Raw genomic sequence first — 14,581 nt, 5'->3', positions numbered from 1 at the left:
GTGTTGATGGTGCTGATAAACAGGGTGCTCTGTCTGCTCTTTATTAGATTGAACTGCTTTTATCCACCAACATACACTGAAACTCAGTCTGCAACCATCAATCTCTGGGCATGTGCGTCAGAACGGGAAGATTGATGCTGTTTGAATTGGCAGCATTTGCTCCACAAGATCAACAACGCAACAACTATGTGTTTGAAGCTCAGCGTGTGTTCCAGTAGAGGGAGCTCTAAAATTAATGATTTTTTTAATGTTATTCATTTATTTAATCATCTATTGATCTGATTGATGAATTAACTTAATCAAGGTCATGTTTATGCAGTAAGATTTTTTTAAATGTGACTTTTGAAAACATGACGCCTCAGTTTCAGAGTGCTGTGTTTGTTGAAAAGCCTACTGGGTGTTTCTGGCCTCAAAGACTTTCTATGTCATTAATTTCCTATTCCGAAGCCCTCTACATTTTCTTTCTCAACATTATAGAATCTAAACCACTGCTTAGTTAAATCTAGAGCCGATGTTTTTCACAAATGGCTTGATGTTAACATGATTGTTTTCCATGCATTGGTCACTTGAAGCTATTGTTTATATTTGTGTTAAGAAGGCTGCTAAATAGTGGTGCAGTTATGCTGGCTCATCCACCCAAGGAATATCCACTTTGACGCATTAAGCATTGTTTACAACAAATCAAATCTAAGTTTCCTAATTAGTTAATCTGGTTTTTTTCTTCTTCTTTTTTTCTAGTTTATATCAAGGCTACATCAGAGTCTGTGAGCCAACTCCTCTAAAAACTCTAAAAGTATTATTATTGATATCTATATCCACAAAGCAGTAACACAAAGTTTTTAATACTCTGCTGGATCACTGTTATAGAGAACATCTCGATTAATGTGACCTGGTAGTGGCAGTGTTTTTTATCAGTATTACAGTAAGTTTTTGCACTTGAAATCATCATGGTATACCACAAGGCTCTGTGTGTAGACCACTGCTTTTGAAGCTACTCTACCAAGGAGACATACTGTGTGATTTGTCAAATGGACTGTACTTATAAAGTGCATTCCTAGTCATGTAGACCACTTAAAGCCCGTTAACACTACATGTCACATTCTCTCATTTACACACACACACACGCACACACACACACACACACACACACACACACACACACACACACACACACACACACACACACACACACACACACACACAATTATTCAGCATTTCTATTCAATTTACAAAGATACATAGTCTAATAAACTCTCCAAGAAATGGTTTGCTTTCAACTGCAATGGACACCTCAGCAGAAACGAAGACAAGAAAAAAAAAGGCAAATTGAATGGGGGGGGGGGGGGGGGTCGGCGGGTATTGAACAACGGTAAAGTTTTTTTTTTTTTTTTTTTATTTACTCTGCTGTGATACAAACTGTATTGATTATTTTCAGGAAGAAAGCCTGGAGCTGCAGTTGACTGACTCCTTATATAGACTTTCTTTCTTGGAGCTTATCAGGCTCACAGTGATCCTCCACATGCAGGCAGGAAGAGATTTGTGTGATTTAATTGGCTGCCAGACTTTGGCTGGCTGGACATGGCGCAGAAAATAATTCTAATTTAAAAAGAAGAACAACAACAAAAATAGCAAGAAAAACAACTTCAGCTTGAAGGAGCTGCGTGTCTACTGCAAGTTTATAGTTTTCGTGAATTTATAAATATTAATAGAAGTAAAGAAAGCATGCACAAGACAGTCACGAAGCAAAAGTTTGAGGAAGTTTTACCTTATTTGTTTATGTAATCTGATAATGTAATGGGAAAGCTATTCACTGTAAACAAACCACTGCCAAAGTGTTAATGATAAACATAAGAAACAGTGTAATAAATAGTTTTAGTTAAAAAAAGTGCTTTATTATTTGGGTTCTTAGATGTAAAGATCAGAACAGGGCATAACAAAATGCATTAACCAAACATGGACAAATATTAATACATGGTGCACAAGGATGCGTGTTGCATTCAGTTTATGAAAGATTTAAGGAATATAATGTGCCAAACATTAACATGGAATGTTAAATGTCATCACAATTAGAAGCTTTGAATGTTTTTTCAAGCTGTTTTCATTCCCACCCCCCCCCACCCCACCCCCTCCCACTGTCAGATTTTTAGTTGCACTCCTGGTTTTTGTCAGGTTATTCGACTTAAATCAACACAGGCTTCTGGCAATCTGTGAAAAGCAAAACAGTCACATATATTTTAAATACAGATAAAAATACGTGACAGAGAAAAAGAACAACATGTTTACTTGTAACAATGATTCAAACTGTTGATGAAAACATGGCACCCAACATGTGCGGTGTTTGTGCAGGGGTGATGGGAATGGTGGAGATGGACGAATTTGGAGATAGAGAGATGGACTTTTCTGTGTGGGACATGACGGATCCAGAGTCTGGAGAGTTTCAGGTAAAATCCCTGCTTCTTCATGTCATCACTATGATGCAACAACTGAGAGAAGACATTAAGTTACAGTAGGTATTTAGCTGGTGGAATATTTCAATTGTGTTGATTTGTTTATGATGGCTGAAGGTAAATAAACACAGACAGACACATGAAGCACAGACTAAGGGTATTGGGTAGGGATGGTAACTACAGGTGTTTGTTGCTATTTGTGCTTTCAGGTGGTGTGTGTGTATAACAGCAGTTTAAAGCAACTGGTCATGCAGAAAGGTCTGAACTTCCAGTGGCCCGGAGGCTCTCCACCTCCAGATGTGCCCAAGTGTGGCTTCAAGAACGACAACCCAGCCTGCCTCACACGTACGAAATACACACAGACATATATTGATATAGCTCGAGATGCAACTACAGACACAACTACAGAGTACAGACACAGCTAAACACAATGAAATACTCATAGAGACACTGTAAAAACATACAAAGAGGCACACAGCTACTGTCCACAGTACAAGTATGAACTATGGACACATATAGTCACAAATTAACACAGCAGGCACACCTAAAAACACACCTGGAGGCAAACTTACAGACCTCATACTGCATGTATAAACACATTGACTGACCCCAGACACAACTACAGACTACAAACACACCTACAGGTTGCAGACACACCACCTAAAAACTAAAATACACCTATAGACAGATATTAACTTTGCACAGACATCTTTAGTACTACAGCTATGCATATACACAAATAAAGAATCACAAATCTGCATACACCTACAGCTGCAGACACAGACTACAACCATGCCTAGGCACAAAAACAGACTATAAATGCACCTACATACATACATACAAACTGCAGAAACAGAGACAGATCAAGAAACACCTACCAACACAATCATAGATGCATCTTTAATGACCAGAGAAACAACTGCAGACATCAATTAAAAGACAAACACCCACAGCCAATGTGTGACACCTTTACTTGTTATGAATATTTTCATGGACACATGAGAGTATTTCCAGATCATGGAAAGGGTATTCCCCCTGTCAATGATCCGGTTTCACAAATTAAGTTAAAGGTATACAGATTCTTCTTGTTATGGTAGCCATGTAAAAATAATGACAGGAAGCTCTCAGGTCTTGTGATAAAGAAATAACAATTAGGTACTGAAAAAGTTCAGTGAAATTAAGTGAACCATGCAATATCAAACTGGATGTTCTTGCTTCCCTCTTATTCAAAATGAGACATTATTTTTCATGCAATGGGAAAATGTCTCACTTTCAACATATGATAGGCTACACATGCATGTAAAGTGAACAGTGTCTGCAAATTCTGATCAAAATTTCCTTCACATCTCGCCCACACAGGTACAGTTACAATGCATCAGATGGTTGCCATGGTGATTTGCTTTGTCTTTGTCATCATTGTTACCATCACCATCTTTATCTACAGGTGAGACACACATACAGTATGTTTGCACTCATTTTTGTAAACCTTCACTTGCAACCCTTTGAATATCTGTAGTAATATGTGAGGTTCAAACTGTCCTCACCCCACAAAAAAATGTCCACATTCCGAAGTCTTAAACTTAAATCGGTCCTCACAAAGATAGCTGCACAAGAGCGCACCCTAATTTCTGGTGGTTCAGGCTCTCACAGCACCTCTGTCTCTCTCTCTCTCTCTCTCTCTCCCTCTCTTTCTCTCTCTTTCTCCATTTTATTTTTATTTTTCTGTCGTCCTTCCCTTCCTTATGTTTACACATTCTCTTCCATTCTTTCTCTCTGTAATTATAGAGAGATCACAGCGAGGCCCAGAATGAGTGGATGGAGAATTACTATTTAAAAAAAGAATAAAAAAAAGAGATCTGACTTTTATAGTTTCCATACATACAGAAATTTCTGACCTTATAAAAACATCCTCACTTTTCTAGAGGCTTTGCACACTCTGAAACCAAGCTCAGTCACAAACCCCACTGCATATGCTTTAAAAAATTATATAAATTTTAACTTTTTGATGACACAAACATATTCTGCCATGTTTGCACATGACTTGATGAATATCTCATCATAGTGGTGGGATAACTTTGTTAGTAATGTATTAGTACAACAGACAATGAATTGTATGTTCATTAAAGTTTGTAGGTGAGCCTGTTTATAATCTGTGCAGTGTAAGTTTTCTATCAATAAATCAACACATGGGGAAAAAAAAGTAAATCATAAAGAACTCAAAGTCAGGTTGAGTGAGTTGTTCTGCTGAAGGCAAATTAATTAGTATGAAATCCTGCATTCAGTTATCTTGCTCTTTTCCTCTTTGTTTAAGTGTGAATAAACTTATCTGTGAAGCAAAAACCTAAAATGTTTGTGGTTTTTTGGAAAGCAAATAAATTGATAATGATAAAAAAAAACATTAATTCAAGTGTAATTTTATTCAGGTTTGAAAGGACTTTCAAGATGTTTATGACAATAGCACAAGGAAACAGAATCACCATGAACAGACTGAATGTTGAAAAGAGAAGCCACTATGACATCTCTCACATTCACCTCATTCTTCTCTGAAGGTTGATGCACAGAAGTTGTGTTCATCTCACACACACACACACACACACCCACACACACACACACACACACACACACGCTTTAAGATCCACTGTTTCTGTTTCTGTCTCGCTGATAAACTCACTTAACACTTCTTTATTTATCACTCACATCTCTCATTGTTTTCTTCTTGCTCATTTATTTTTTAACACACCTATACACCAGCTCTACCAACACACACACACACACACCTGTCCTCCTGTCTGTTAACTAGGAAGTTGAAGCTAGAGAGTGAGCTGGCTGCTCAGCTGTGGAGAGTTTGCTGGGACGACATCCAGATGAGCAACTTGGATAAAGTTCTGAAGAGAACATGCAGCAGGCTCACCATGTCATTGGTAACATACGTATTCTCACTCAAAACAAAGTTTCAGTGTATGTTTGCATAATCTATTGCTTATAAAGTTGTTTTTGTAGCACATAGATGATTATTTGCATCTCTTGAAGTCTGTTTTGAACTTTACAATCCACCTCTTATATAAGATATTAAAATTTGACAGTAATAGATGCATCGTAAAAAGAATGGATTTTAGTAAAAACCATGATCATTTGGTAACCCTACCAAAGTAGTGTTATTGTCTAAATCCAACCAGAAAGTGAGAAAAATATCCTAGTGTTATGTCATACTAATGGAACAAATTTCGATCTCACATCATAGAAAGACCATTAGTTGAAAGCGCTACACTACTGTACCATCCAATACCTTCTGCCTCCTTATGAGGACTTTGTGGCTTATAAATAACAGACTTAACAATGGTATAAGTGCCAGTGTGCTTCTGTTATGTGGGTTGTAGGCTCAGTACTTTACAAGGCACCTTTATAAGTCTTGTTAAAAATGACCTATATGGCCGTTTTAGATCATTAACTTAACCTAAGGTCTGCTTTCACAGAAATTGGTGTATATATAAATATAGTAAATTGAAAATTCTGAACCTTTATGAACTAATATGAAACTGAGTTATTTCATGTTTAATAGCTTTACCTTCTTTTGATTTGTGAATATATGGTCATTTTTTTGCACTTTAGGCCTGTAGCGTATTCCAAAAAACAGTTGGGACTGTCAAGCCCCATAATGCTGACAATACTTTTTACAGTACTTAAATGGGTGCTCTGGAATTGCATATACCAAGAGATAACATGTTTCAAGCATTTTTTATATTTATTTAACCACATTGCTAATCATAAATTGCCCTGCCCTCAAGTTTTTTTTTTCTGGAATGTGTTGCAAGCCTGAAATTAATGCATGTTAACACTCAAAATTATGTAATGAACATGGTATCTGTAGCACCATGTGGGTATGTCTACAATGACATAAAAGCCATAGTACAGAATTTTTTTGTACCAATTTCTTGTGATTTTAGGCTTTATTTTTATTAAGTGTAAAAGAATTTCACTATGACTGGAGTTCAGTTACACTCCCGCTGTGTAAAAGAACAAATATTTGAATTCTAAATAAAAAATATGACCAAGTGGCTCAAACTGAAATGGAAATATTGTGTCCACTCAAGTCTGTTTTGCTTCTCTACAGAAAGGATCCAACTATGGCTCTCTGATGACCATGGAGGGAAATCTTCAGATCTACACCAAAACTGGGTACTACAAGGTCTGTGACAGACTTATACCACCTGACACACTCTGACAGTAGTATTGCTTGTTTCTTGAAGGGACTATAGCAAGATGGTGTCATGAGTAAAGAAATTACCTTTCCAATTCTGTCATTTTCAGGGGAATCTAGCAGCGATCAAGTATATCAACAAGAAACGCATTGAACTGACGAGGAAGGTTCTGTTTGAACTGAAACATGTAAGAACTATCAAGACGCTGCCATTCCTAATGACCATCTTGTCTTACCTTATTGACAACTATATGTATTTTCTGGGTTAGGGCCCAACATCTGATGTGCTGGGGGTTTTGGCATGATTTGAACCTGCAGCCTCTGTGTTTTTGCAGATGCGAGATGTTCATAATGAACACCTGACTCGCTTCATTGGTGCCTGCATTGACCCACCAAACATGTGTATCATTACGGAGTATTGTCCCAGGGGAAGCCTTCAGGTACAACACATGCAAATCTGAACCTAGGAACTCAGTGTACCAAGTATCAACTGTCAGTACCCGCCCACCTGTATCACTTTGCTGAATAAGTCAGTAATACTGCTGTATAAACCATCAGAACACCCAATTTGCTTCTATAAAACCCCAGTACTTCTCTATCAATACCACGCTTTTAGCAATCAATACCACCATTTCAACCAACAGTTCTCTACAGCAATCTACACCATCTTATAGACACCTACATCAACAATAAATACTGCTTCTTTTATTATATGTGCCCCTTCATCTACTGGTGATACCCTTATATCTACTAACAATACTTTTCTGTCGATTTCAGTACACCTGAATGCATCCATCAATACCCCTCAATGAGCCATTTTTCATCTGTTAACCACTGACATCCCACTATCAAATATCAACACTCCTCTATCAACTGTAGAAATCATTCTGTGGTCCTTCAATACTGATTTTACTCTACACTCTTAGAAAAAAAGTGCTGCCTATATAAGGTTCTTCAGCTTAGCTGAAATGTTTTTAGAAGGTTCTGACTGGAACCTATCATAAAGGGTTACACCCAGAACCATCAGTAGAAGGTTCTACCCAGAATCCCCTATGAGAGGTTGTACAATGAACCCTGCAATGATGTAGTGGTTCCACCAATAACCCTTACTGGAGGTTGTAGCCAGAACCCTTTTATGTCCCAAAGGTTTCATCCAGATTCCACACAGGGAGTTCCATGGAGAACCCTTTTATATTCATATGGTTTTATCTACAACCCACATAGACTTCTTTTATGAGGATTTGACCACTAACCCCCCTGTCTTTGTTATAGTTATAGAATAAATTGATGCAACATGTTAGGCACAACTATTAAATAACATGCACACTGTATATTAAGTCTATTCAAAATCGTTGAGACTGAAAAAGCATTTCAGTTCAACTCAGTTCATTTCAACTTCATTTAAATCTGTTTTTATTCAAAAACCCTTACGCAATGATAGATAAGGAAGGCATACTCTTTGAGGAGAGTTTATATTGGTCCTATGGGGAATAAAGGTGAGCATAAAGGCCGGTGGAATCAGGCAGCCCAAGATGCCCTCAAGTGGATGAATATAATCTCCAGCAATGGTGACACAGAAAGGAAAGACAAAAAAGTCAGTTAGTAGCGTCTGTATAAGACATAATTACTACACTAGATGAATTACCAACAGTAATGGAAGGTCCAGTGAGAATACTCTGAGAAAAGACACATAGTAATAGTGACAGTGGAATATACTAAAGAAGCTTGTCCTCTAATTCCTGCGACACAAGCCTCCATTGGAACACAATCAGATGGACATGAAGGGACCACTTTCAACAACAAAACTGGGTTCACTTGGTATAAGATATTTTAGATATCTTCTTAGTGTTGTGGTTTTAATAGAACAAATGGGACACATAAAATTCATAACATCTCACCCAAAGAAGCGGATGCAGGTGATGAGAAGCCATTACACATGATCCCTGAGGGTGGGGGTGGGGTTGCAACCACATGATGTGATGCAGTCATCAGTGGGGTTAAATCAGGGGGGCAGGATTCTGGGGGTTTGCTTCAGACAATTAGCATGCAGTTTGGAAGTCAAACAATGGAGATGTTCCAGAGCACAATTGTCCCAAATGTTGATTGATGGATGTCCTGACATATGCTCCTGCTAAAGTATGGTATATGGTTTGCATGGAGGTATAATAAAACCTAGAGACATTCTGACCCTATTAATTTCCATTGCCAATGATAGGCTACCAAATTCATGTAAACAAAAGGTGCATCCATGTTTCAAATTGACTGCTCATGGGACTGATTTCTAGAACCATATTTATGACAACTAATTGACAACCACAGTGTAGAAGAGGCAATGAAGCTCATGCCAGACCACATACTTTGGAGTGAACACATGTCATAACATCCACCAATCAATATTCAGGAAAATGGTGCTTGACATGACTGACCCCCTGGAAAATGTCAGCAGCTAAATTGCATGCTAACTGGCTGAAACTCTGCCCCCCTAGGCGCAAGCTTCATTGTGTGGTCCTGTCTCATTTACACTGTGACTGCTGATTGGCTCTCTTGTAAAAATAGTGCTAGGACTCAGCCCCATGGTTTAACTCTGACTGGTTAGCACAGTTGTCTGTCATAGAGACTGAGGTTCAAAAGCAAGTCTTGCAACATTGTTTAGCAAAACAGCTCAGTACATTTAACTAGTCTATGACATGACATGACACTTCAGACATTGGCAGAACCAGTAGAATGAATTGATTAAAGCATTTCAGACACAGGCATTAAAAATACTTTTAAAAACATGAATATTTGAGGGTGATGATGTCCTAACACCCATACTTTCACCAGGCTTTGAAGAACTTTTTCTCCCAAAAAGGATTATCTCTGCATTAAAGGGGTTCCTAAAGAAACCCTTATTCTTACAGAGAACCCTTGAAGAAGCCTTGATGGACCGTTTCAATGAAAAGGGGATTTTCAGACTCAAATGGGTAGAAACTGTACCCTTCACGGGGAACCCTTTTTGGAATCCTTACTCCTGAGAGTGTACGGCCAAGCATGCAGCTTAAATGAACCACCAGCTGCAGGTTTTATTCCAGATCCCCTCCAACACTTTTTCATACAGCAGATGTATTTCCAATTTTTAGTTATAGTTATCTGTCAGTACTGTAACCTAGCAACCTCATGGCATGGTAACCTAGCAACATGAGAAGATATGTCAGCCTGCAGTGGGCTGATGTGGGCAGTGTCAGGTTGTTGCCAGATGGTCGCTGGATTTAAGAGCTGTTTGAGTTATTTTCTGCCCTGAGAGGAAAAAGGTATTTTCTGTGTTATGGATGTATAACTGTCCTAACAGTGCAGAAATGGTTTGACATTAGCACAATGTCTTCTCAGGACAAAATGTCCTTACAATGCAGAAATGTTCTTATAGAGCAGACACATACTTACTTAGCAGAAATGTCCTCATATTTCAGAAATATCTTTATAGGGCAGAAATAGTTGCAGGATGGAATCAGATTTAGGTTGAGGTTTAAGACCAACTCCTTCAATCAGAGAAAGTTTCATTCTGTCTGTATTCAAGTAAAACCTGAAAACTTTCTTTAGGTCCAATCAGGTGTGCAATCTTGTGTAACACATTACAGTCTTATGTCTTTTATTACTCCTTTTTAATGAGTCATGTGCAATAATGGGGATACAATTGTACGTTATGTAATTGTATGTATTTATGTTGTACTTTTTTTAGGATTATTGTTATTAATCAACCTGCCAAGGAACAACAGATGGAAATTAGCCAGTTGCTAAAATTGGACACATTTACACCTCAGTGTTAATTAATGTGCTCTGGCCCTATTCTTATAAGTTAAAAAAATAAATAGATAAATAAATAAAAAGCAAGGGAGGGCTTTATATCAGCTGGGGTCCCCAAATATGAAGTTAGGCCAACATGTGTGTGCTTATCCTCCAGGACCTGATGGAGAGCGACAGCATCACTTTGGACTGGATGTTCAGATACTCTCTCATCAATGATATTGTCAAGGTAACGATTTGTCTCTCAAACTAGAGCAGAGTGTTGATGGGTGGGGTAACCATGAACAGCACTTTTCAATCAAACCCTGTTAGGGAAGTTTCTATCATTCATACTCTTTGACTATGAGTTGTTTTGTGGTTTCTGTAGGTTTCGTTTTTTAATCATGTTGTGTCTGTTATTATATTGACTACATCTGATTCTCGCCCAACAAGAAAACAACACAACCGATTTTAAACAATGAATTTGATTTTGCGGGAATAAGAATTTAAAAAGGCTTTCTTACTGTGAACTTAAATTGTTTGCTATTGTCATTTATCTGTTTAGTAAATGTGTATGTATGTATTTGTTTGTTTTTCAGGGTATGGCGTTCCTCCACAACAGTGTCATCATCTCCCATGGTAACCTGAAGTCATCCAACTGTGTGGTGGACAGCCGCTTCGTCCTGAAGATCACAGATTATGGACTGCAGAGTCTTCGTACCAGCACTAGCCCTGAGGATACACATGCTTACTACGCATGTATGACACCCTTTCTGCTAATAAAATTCAATATTTACAAAAAAGTGTAACAAAGTTGTTTTTAAATTACTATTCATTTCATATTACAAATTACCTGGCAGGTAAGCTGTGGACAGCTCCAGAGCTGTTGAGGACAGAGTGCCCTCCTCTTTGTGGGACCCAGAAGGGAGACGTCTATAGCTTTGGTGTGATACTGCAGGAATTGGCTCTACTCAGAGGAGTCTTCTACCTCGATGCACACGCCCTCACTCCTAAAGGTCAGTGTGGACGACAGGACATGAAGGGCCCCGAACACAATGTCTCTTATCAAAAGTCTATCTGAAAAAGTCTACACTGAAACACAAGTGTGATGACAGTGTTGGTTTATTTACATTCCTGTAAAACAGTTGGATAACAGCCCTGTCAGCAAACACATTAACATATCAGTTATTCTTTCAGGAGCCATCAGCTCACACTCCATGTGTTGCATGTAATCTGAACTCCTGAAGCAAAAAAATGTAACTTTAACAGCCGAGGACATTCACATTATTGTGACTCTATGGATCATGCTAGCGTCACACTCCTTTACTGTTTTTTTTCACTTCACTTTCCTCATTTGAACTCTTGAATAATTTTATTTAACAAGTTTCTCAGGCTTTAGCAGCTTATTTTTAACTTTTTGTAGCATTGAATTTGAGCCCAATTGCTTCTGTCTATTTCATTGCCACCTAATGAATTTACTTTAGCATTTAGAATAGCATTTAGCATGTGACAGAACATCTCTCAGCAGCCTCTGAAGGGAAAATGATGAACAAACTTACCTGAATGAATTTGAAATAATCAAAAATATTGTAGATTCAACATCATTTAGATAAATACAGTACCAGTCAAATGTTAAGACACACTTACCCATTAGATTTATCATGTGTCCAGTCATACATACAACCACATTACACATCTAGATGGACAATTGGGCACTAGATGGCCCTCTAGTGGACACTGTGGGTTTGTAACAATGTTTACATCCTGTGAGTTTAATTTCAAAGACAAGTCATGAGTCAGATTTAAACTTCAAACAAGTCCTGCATAAAAACAATCAAATACCAAATGAGATGTTGCCTCATTAGTGGATAAAAAAAAACACATTTCTGATAAGGAGAAGGGAGGATAGACCTTAACTGTGAACTAAGAGTGCAGCATCACAAAGGCGAGTTGTATCATTTTACCCTGAATAAACTTATCTGTGGTCAGAAGCATCAGTCAGCGCTAAATGAAACCTGCTGTCAGCATTTTGGTATTTTCAAAATCTGCATGAGCCAAGCAGCAACTCCAATAGACCAGGTCATTACCTCAGTCTCACAGAATCTGAGTAGACATAGTATTTATGCCTTTTTAGAAAAAAAAAAAATATCAGCATACATGATTGATTTAAGTATAAATTAAAATTAAGTAAACAGAGAAAATGTGCAGTATGTTAATAAACAGGATTTAGAACTGAAACTCAAGCATCCTCAAAGAAAAGGTTAAAAACATTATCAAAGAAAAAAAAATCAGCACGCTAATCTGAAAACATTGAAAGAAAAAACATTGAAATTGTCAAAGACAAGCAGATAAAATTACACACAGAAGAATCAGAGACCGTAAAATGTTGAAATCATGTGACATTTAGTGATGACAGTGAAATTACCAGTGGTGAAGCACACTGGATGGATAGAGAGCTTTGAATAATTACCAAAACCACCTGTCAGAAGTTAGATTTCATTTTCTGTCAAAGCTAAACTACCGTGTTAGACTTTTTAATCTGGATCAGATGGGGGTTTTTTTTTTTTTTTTTTTTTTTTTGCTTGATTAAAGATCCGTCATAGGTTCTCAACTCAAATACTGAGGCTGTACGGTTATAATCTAATCAGGCCCATTTGGTTACAGTCCACCTCAACATACAGCTAGACACAAATCAAACAACAACAAAACAAAAATGACTTAAACGTTCAAATGAACTTGCTGCAGTACAGACCATTTTATACTAATGACTTTTTTTGACACATAAGTTTTTAACATGATCTTCTTGTGCCCATTGCCCAGAAATCATCCAGGCATTGATTCAGGGTGGCGTCCCGCCCCTCCGTCCCTCCCTCTGCTTCCACAGCCACAGTGAGGAGCTTGGGGTCCTGATGCAGCGCTGCTGGAGTGAAGAACCGAGTGAACGACCTGACTTCAACACTATTAAGATCCTGCTAAGGAAGCAGCACAGGTGCAAAAAACAGGATGCCATGGCCCCAATAGGCCCATATTTACTCTATATAATTTATTTACACTTTATCTGGTTAAAAAAGTTTGCTTGTTTTTTCTTTTTTTGCTATAAAACAAAAAAAAAAAAGATTTAATTTAAGATATTGTGTTTTCGATCAGTCATCAAACAAATAAATTTTAAACGTTGGTAAATAGGTTGTATAAAAAGAAGTTATATGAGTTTTGCTATTAGATCGCGAAAGATGTTGTTTTCAAGAGTCTGTTAGAGGTTTGTCATTCAGTGAACATTTAAGACCAGAAATCTCTTTAGAACACTTCAAGGTGAAAGCTGAATATCTCTTTCCCACCTGTGTGTCTTCCTGTGTATCATTTTGTCTGTCTGTATGCCTGTCTTTTTGTCTTTAGAGGTTATGGTTCCAACATCTTGGACAACCTTCTATCCCGTATGGAGCAGTACGCCAACAACCTGGAGGAGCTGGTGGAAGAAAGAACTCAAGCTTATAATGAGGAGAAACGCAAGGCGGAGGCCCTGCTGTACCAGATACTGCCGCAGTAATTATGCTGAAATAATTCTGAATAAAATACTAATTAGTATTAGTGCTGCATCACATGCAATTACAGTAACAATATTGTATCACACAAATTAACTTTGAACTAGGAACTTTGCAGAGGTGTCATGTCTCCGTTTGTGTCAGTTCTGTAGCTGAGCAGCTGAAAAGGGGTGAAACAGTTCAGGCTGAAGCTTTTGATTCTGTTACCATCTACTTCAGTGACATCGTCGGCTTTACTGCTCTTTCTGCTGAGAGCACGCCGTTGCAGGTTGGTAAAACCTTGATTCACTGCAAATTTTCAACTTTGATGTTTGGACCACAACCTGCAACTACTGGGCTGCCATCTACTGGTTTGAGTCATCACTGCAGCACAGATTATGACTTTTCTGTCTTATTAACAGATTGTGTGGTCAGATTCAATTTTGGTTTGTTGTTGCATTGTTGCAAATCGGTAAAGAAGAACTTTGTGAAATATTTGCTCAGTAAAGAGCAAATATTGAACTGCGTTGTTTTTGTCACCTCTAGGTTGTGACTTTATTAAATGATCTCTACACTTGCTTTGATGCCATCATCGACAATTTTGATGTTTACAAGGTAATAGATTCTCAAACTACTTACAAAAAATCCCCACTTTCAAT

The 14,581-nt window shown here is 37.9% G+C and overlaps 1 protein-coding gene across 1 annotated transcript in view; it reads left to right on the top strand.

The window, feature by feature from the left end:
• Nucleotides 1-14,581, top strand: part of npr1a (natriuretic peptide receptor 1a) — a 36,116-nt gene that overhangs the window by 18,925 nt on the left and 2,610 nt on the right. Inside the window, exons 6-19 of the mRNA XM_041967111.1 lie at nucleotides 2,347-2,441; nucleotides 2,657-2,792; nucleotides 3,807-3,891; nucleotides 5,248-5,368; nucleotides 6,559-6,633; nucleotides 6,756-6,833; nucleotides 6,981-7,085; nucleotides 10,583-10,654; nucleotides 11,004-11,163; nucleotides 11,265-11,420; nucleotides 13,225-13,393; nucleotides 13,798-13,944; nucleotides 14,088-14,211; nucleotides 14,469-14,537. Coding sequence (XP_041823045.1) covers nucleotides 2,347-2,441; nucleotides 2,657-2,792; nucleotides 3,807-3,891; nucleotides 5,248-5,368; nucleotides 6,559-6,633; nucleotides 6,756-6,833; nucleotides 6,981-7,085; nucleotides 10,583-10,654; nucleotides 11,004-11,163; nucleotides 11,265-11,420; nucleotides 13,225-13,393; nucleotides 13,798-13,944; nucleotides 14,088-14,211; nucleotides 14,469-14,537 — 1,592 coding nt within the window. The remainder of the gene's footprint in view (nucleotides 1-2,346; nucleotides 2,442-2,656; nucleotides 2,793-3,806; nucleotides 3,892-5,247; nucleotides 5,369-6,558; nucleotides 6,634-6,755; nucleotides 6,834-6,980; nucleotides 7,086-10,582; nucleotides 10,655-11,003; nucleotides 11,164-11,264; nucleotides 11,421-13,224; nucleotides 13,394-13,797; nucleotides 13,945-14,087; nucleotides 14,212-14,468; nucleotides 14,538-14,581) is intronic.

Source organism: Melanotaenia boesemani, chromosome 17, assembly GCF_017639745.1.
Source record: "Melanotaenia boesemani isolate fMelBoe1 chromosome 17, fMelBoe1.pri, whole genome shotgun sequence".
NCBI classification, from domain to species: Eukaryota; Metazoa; Chordata; class Actinopteri; order Atheriniformes; family Melanotaeniidae; genus Melanotaenia; species Melanotaenia boesemani.
This window is presented reverse-complemented; position numbering and strand designations above follow the sequence as displayed.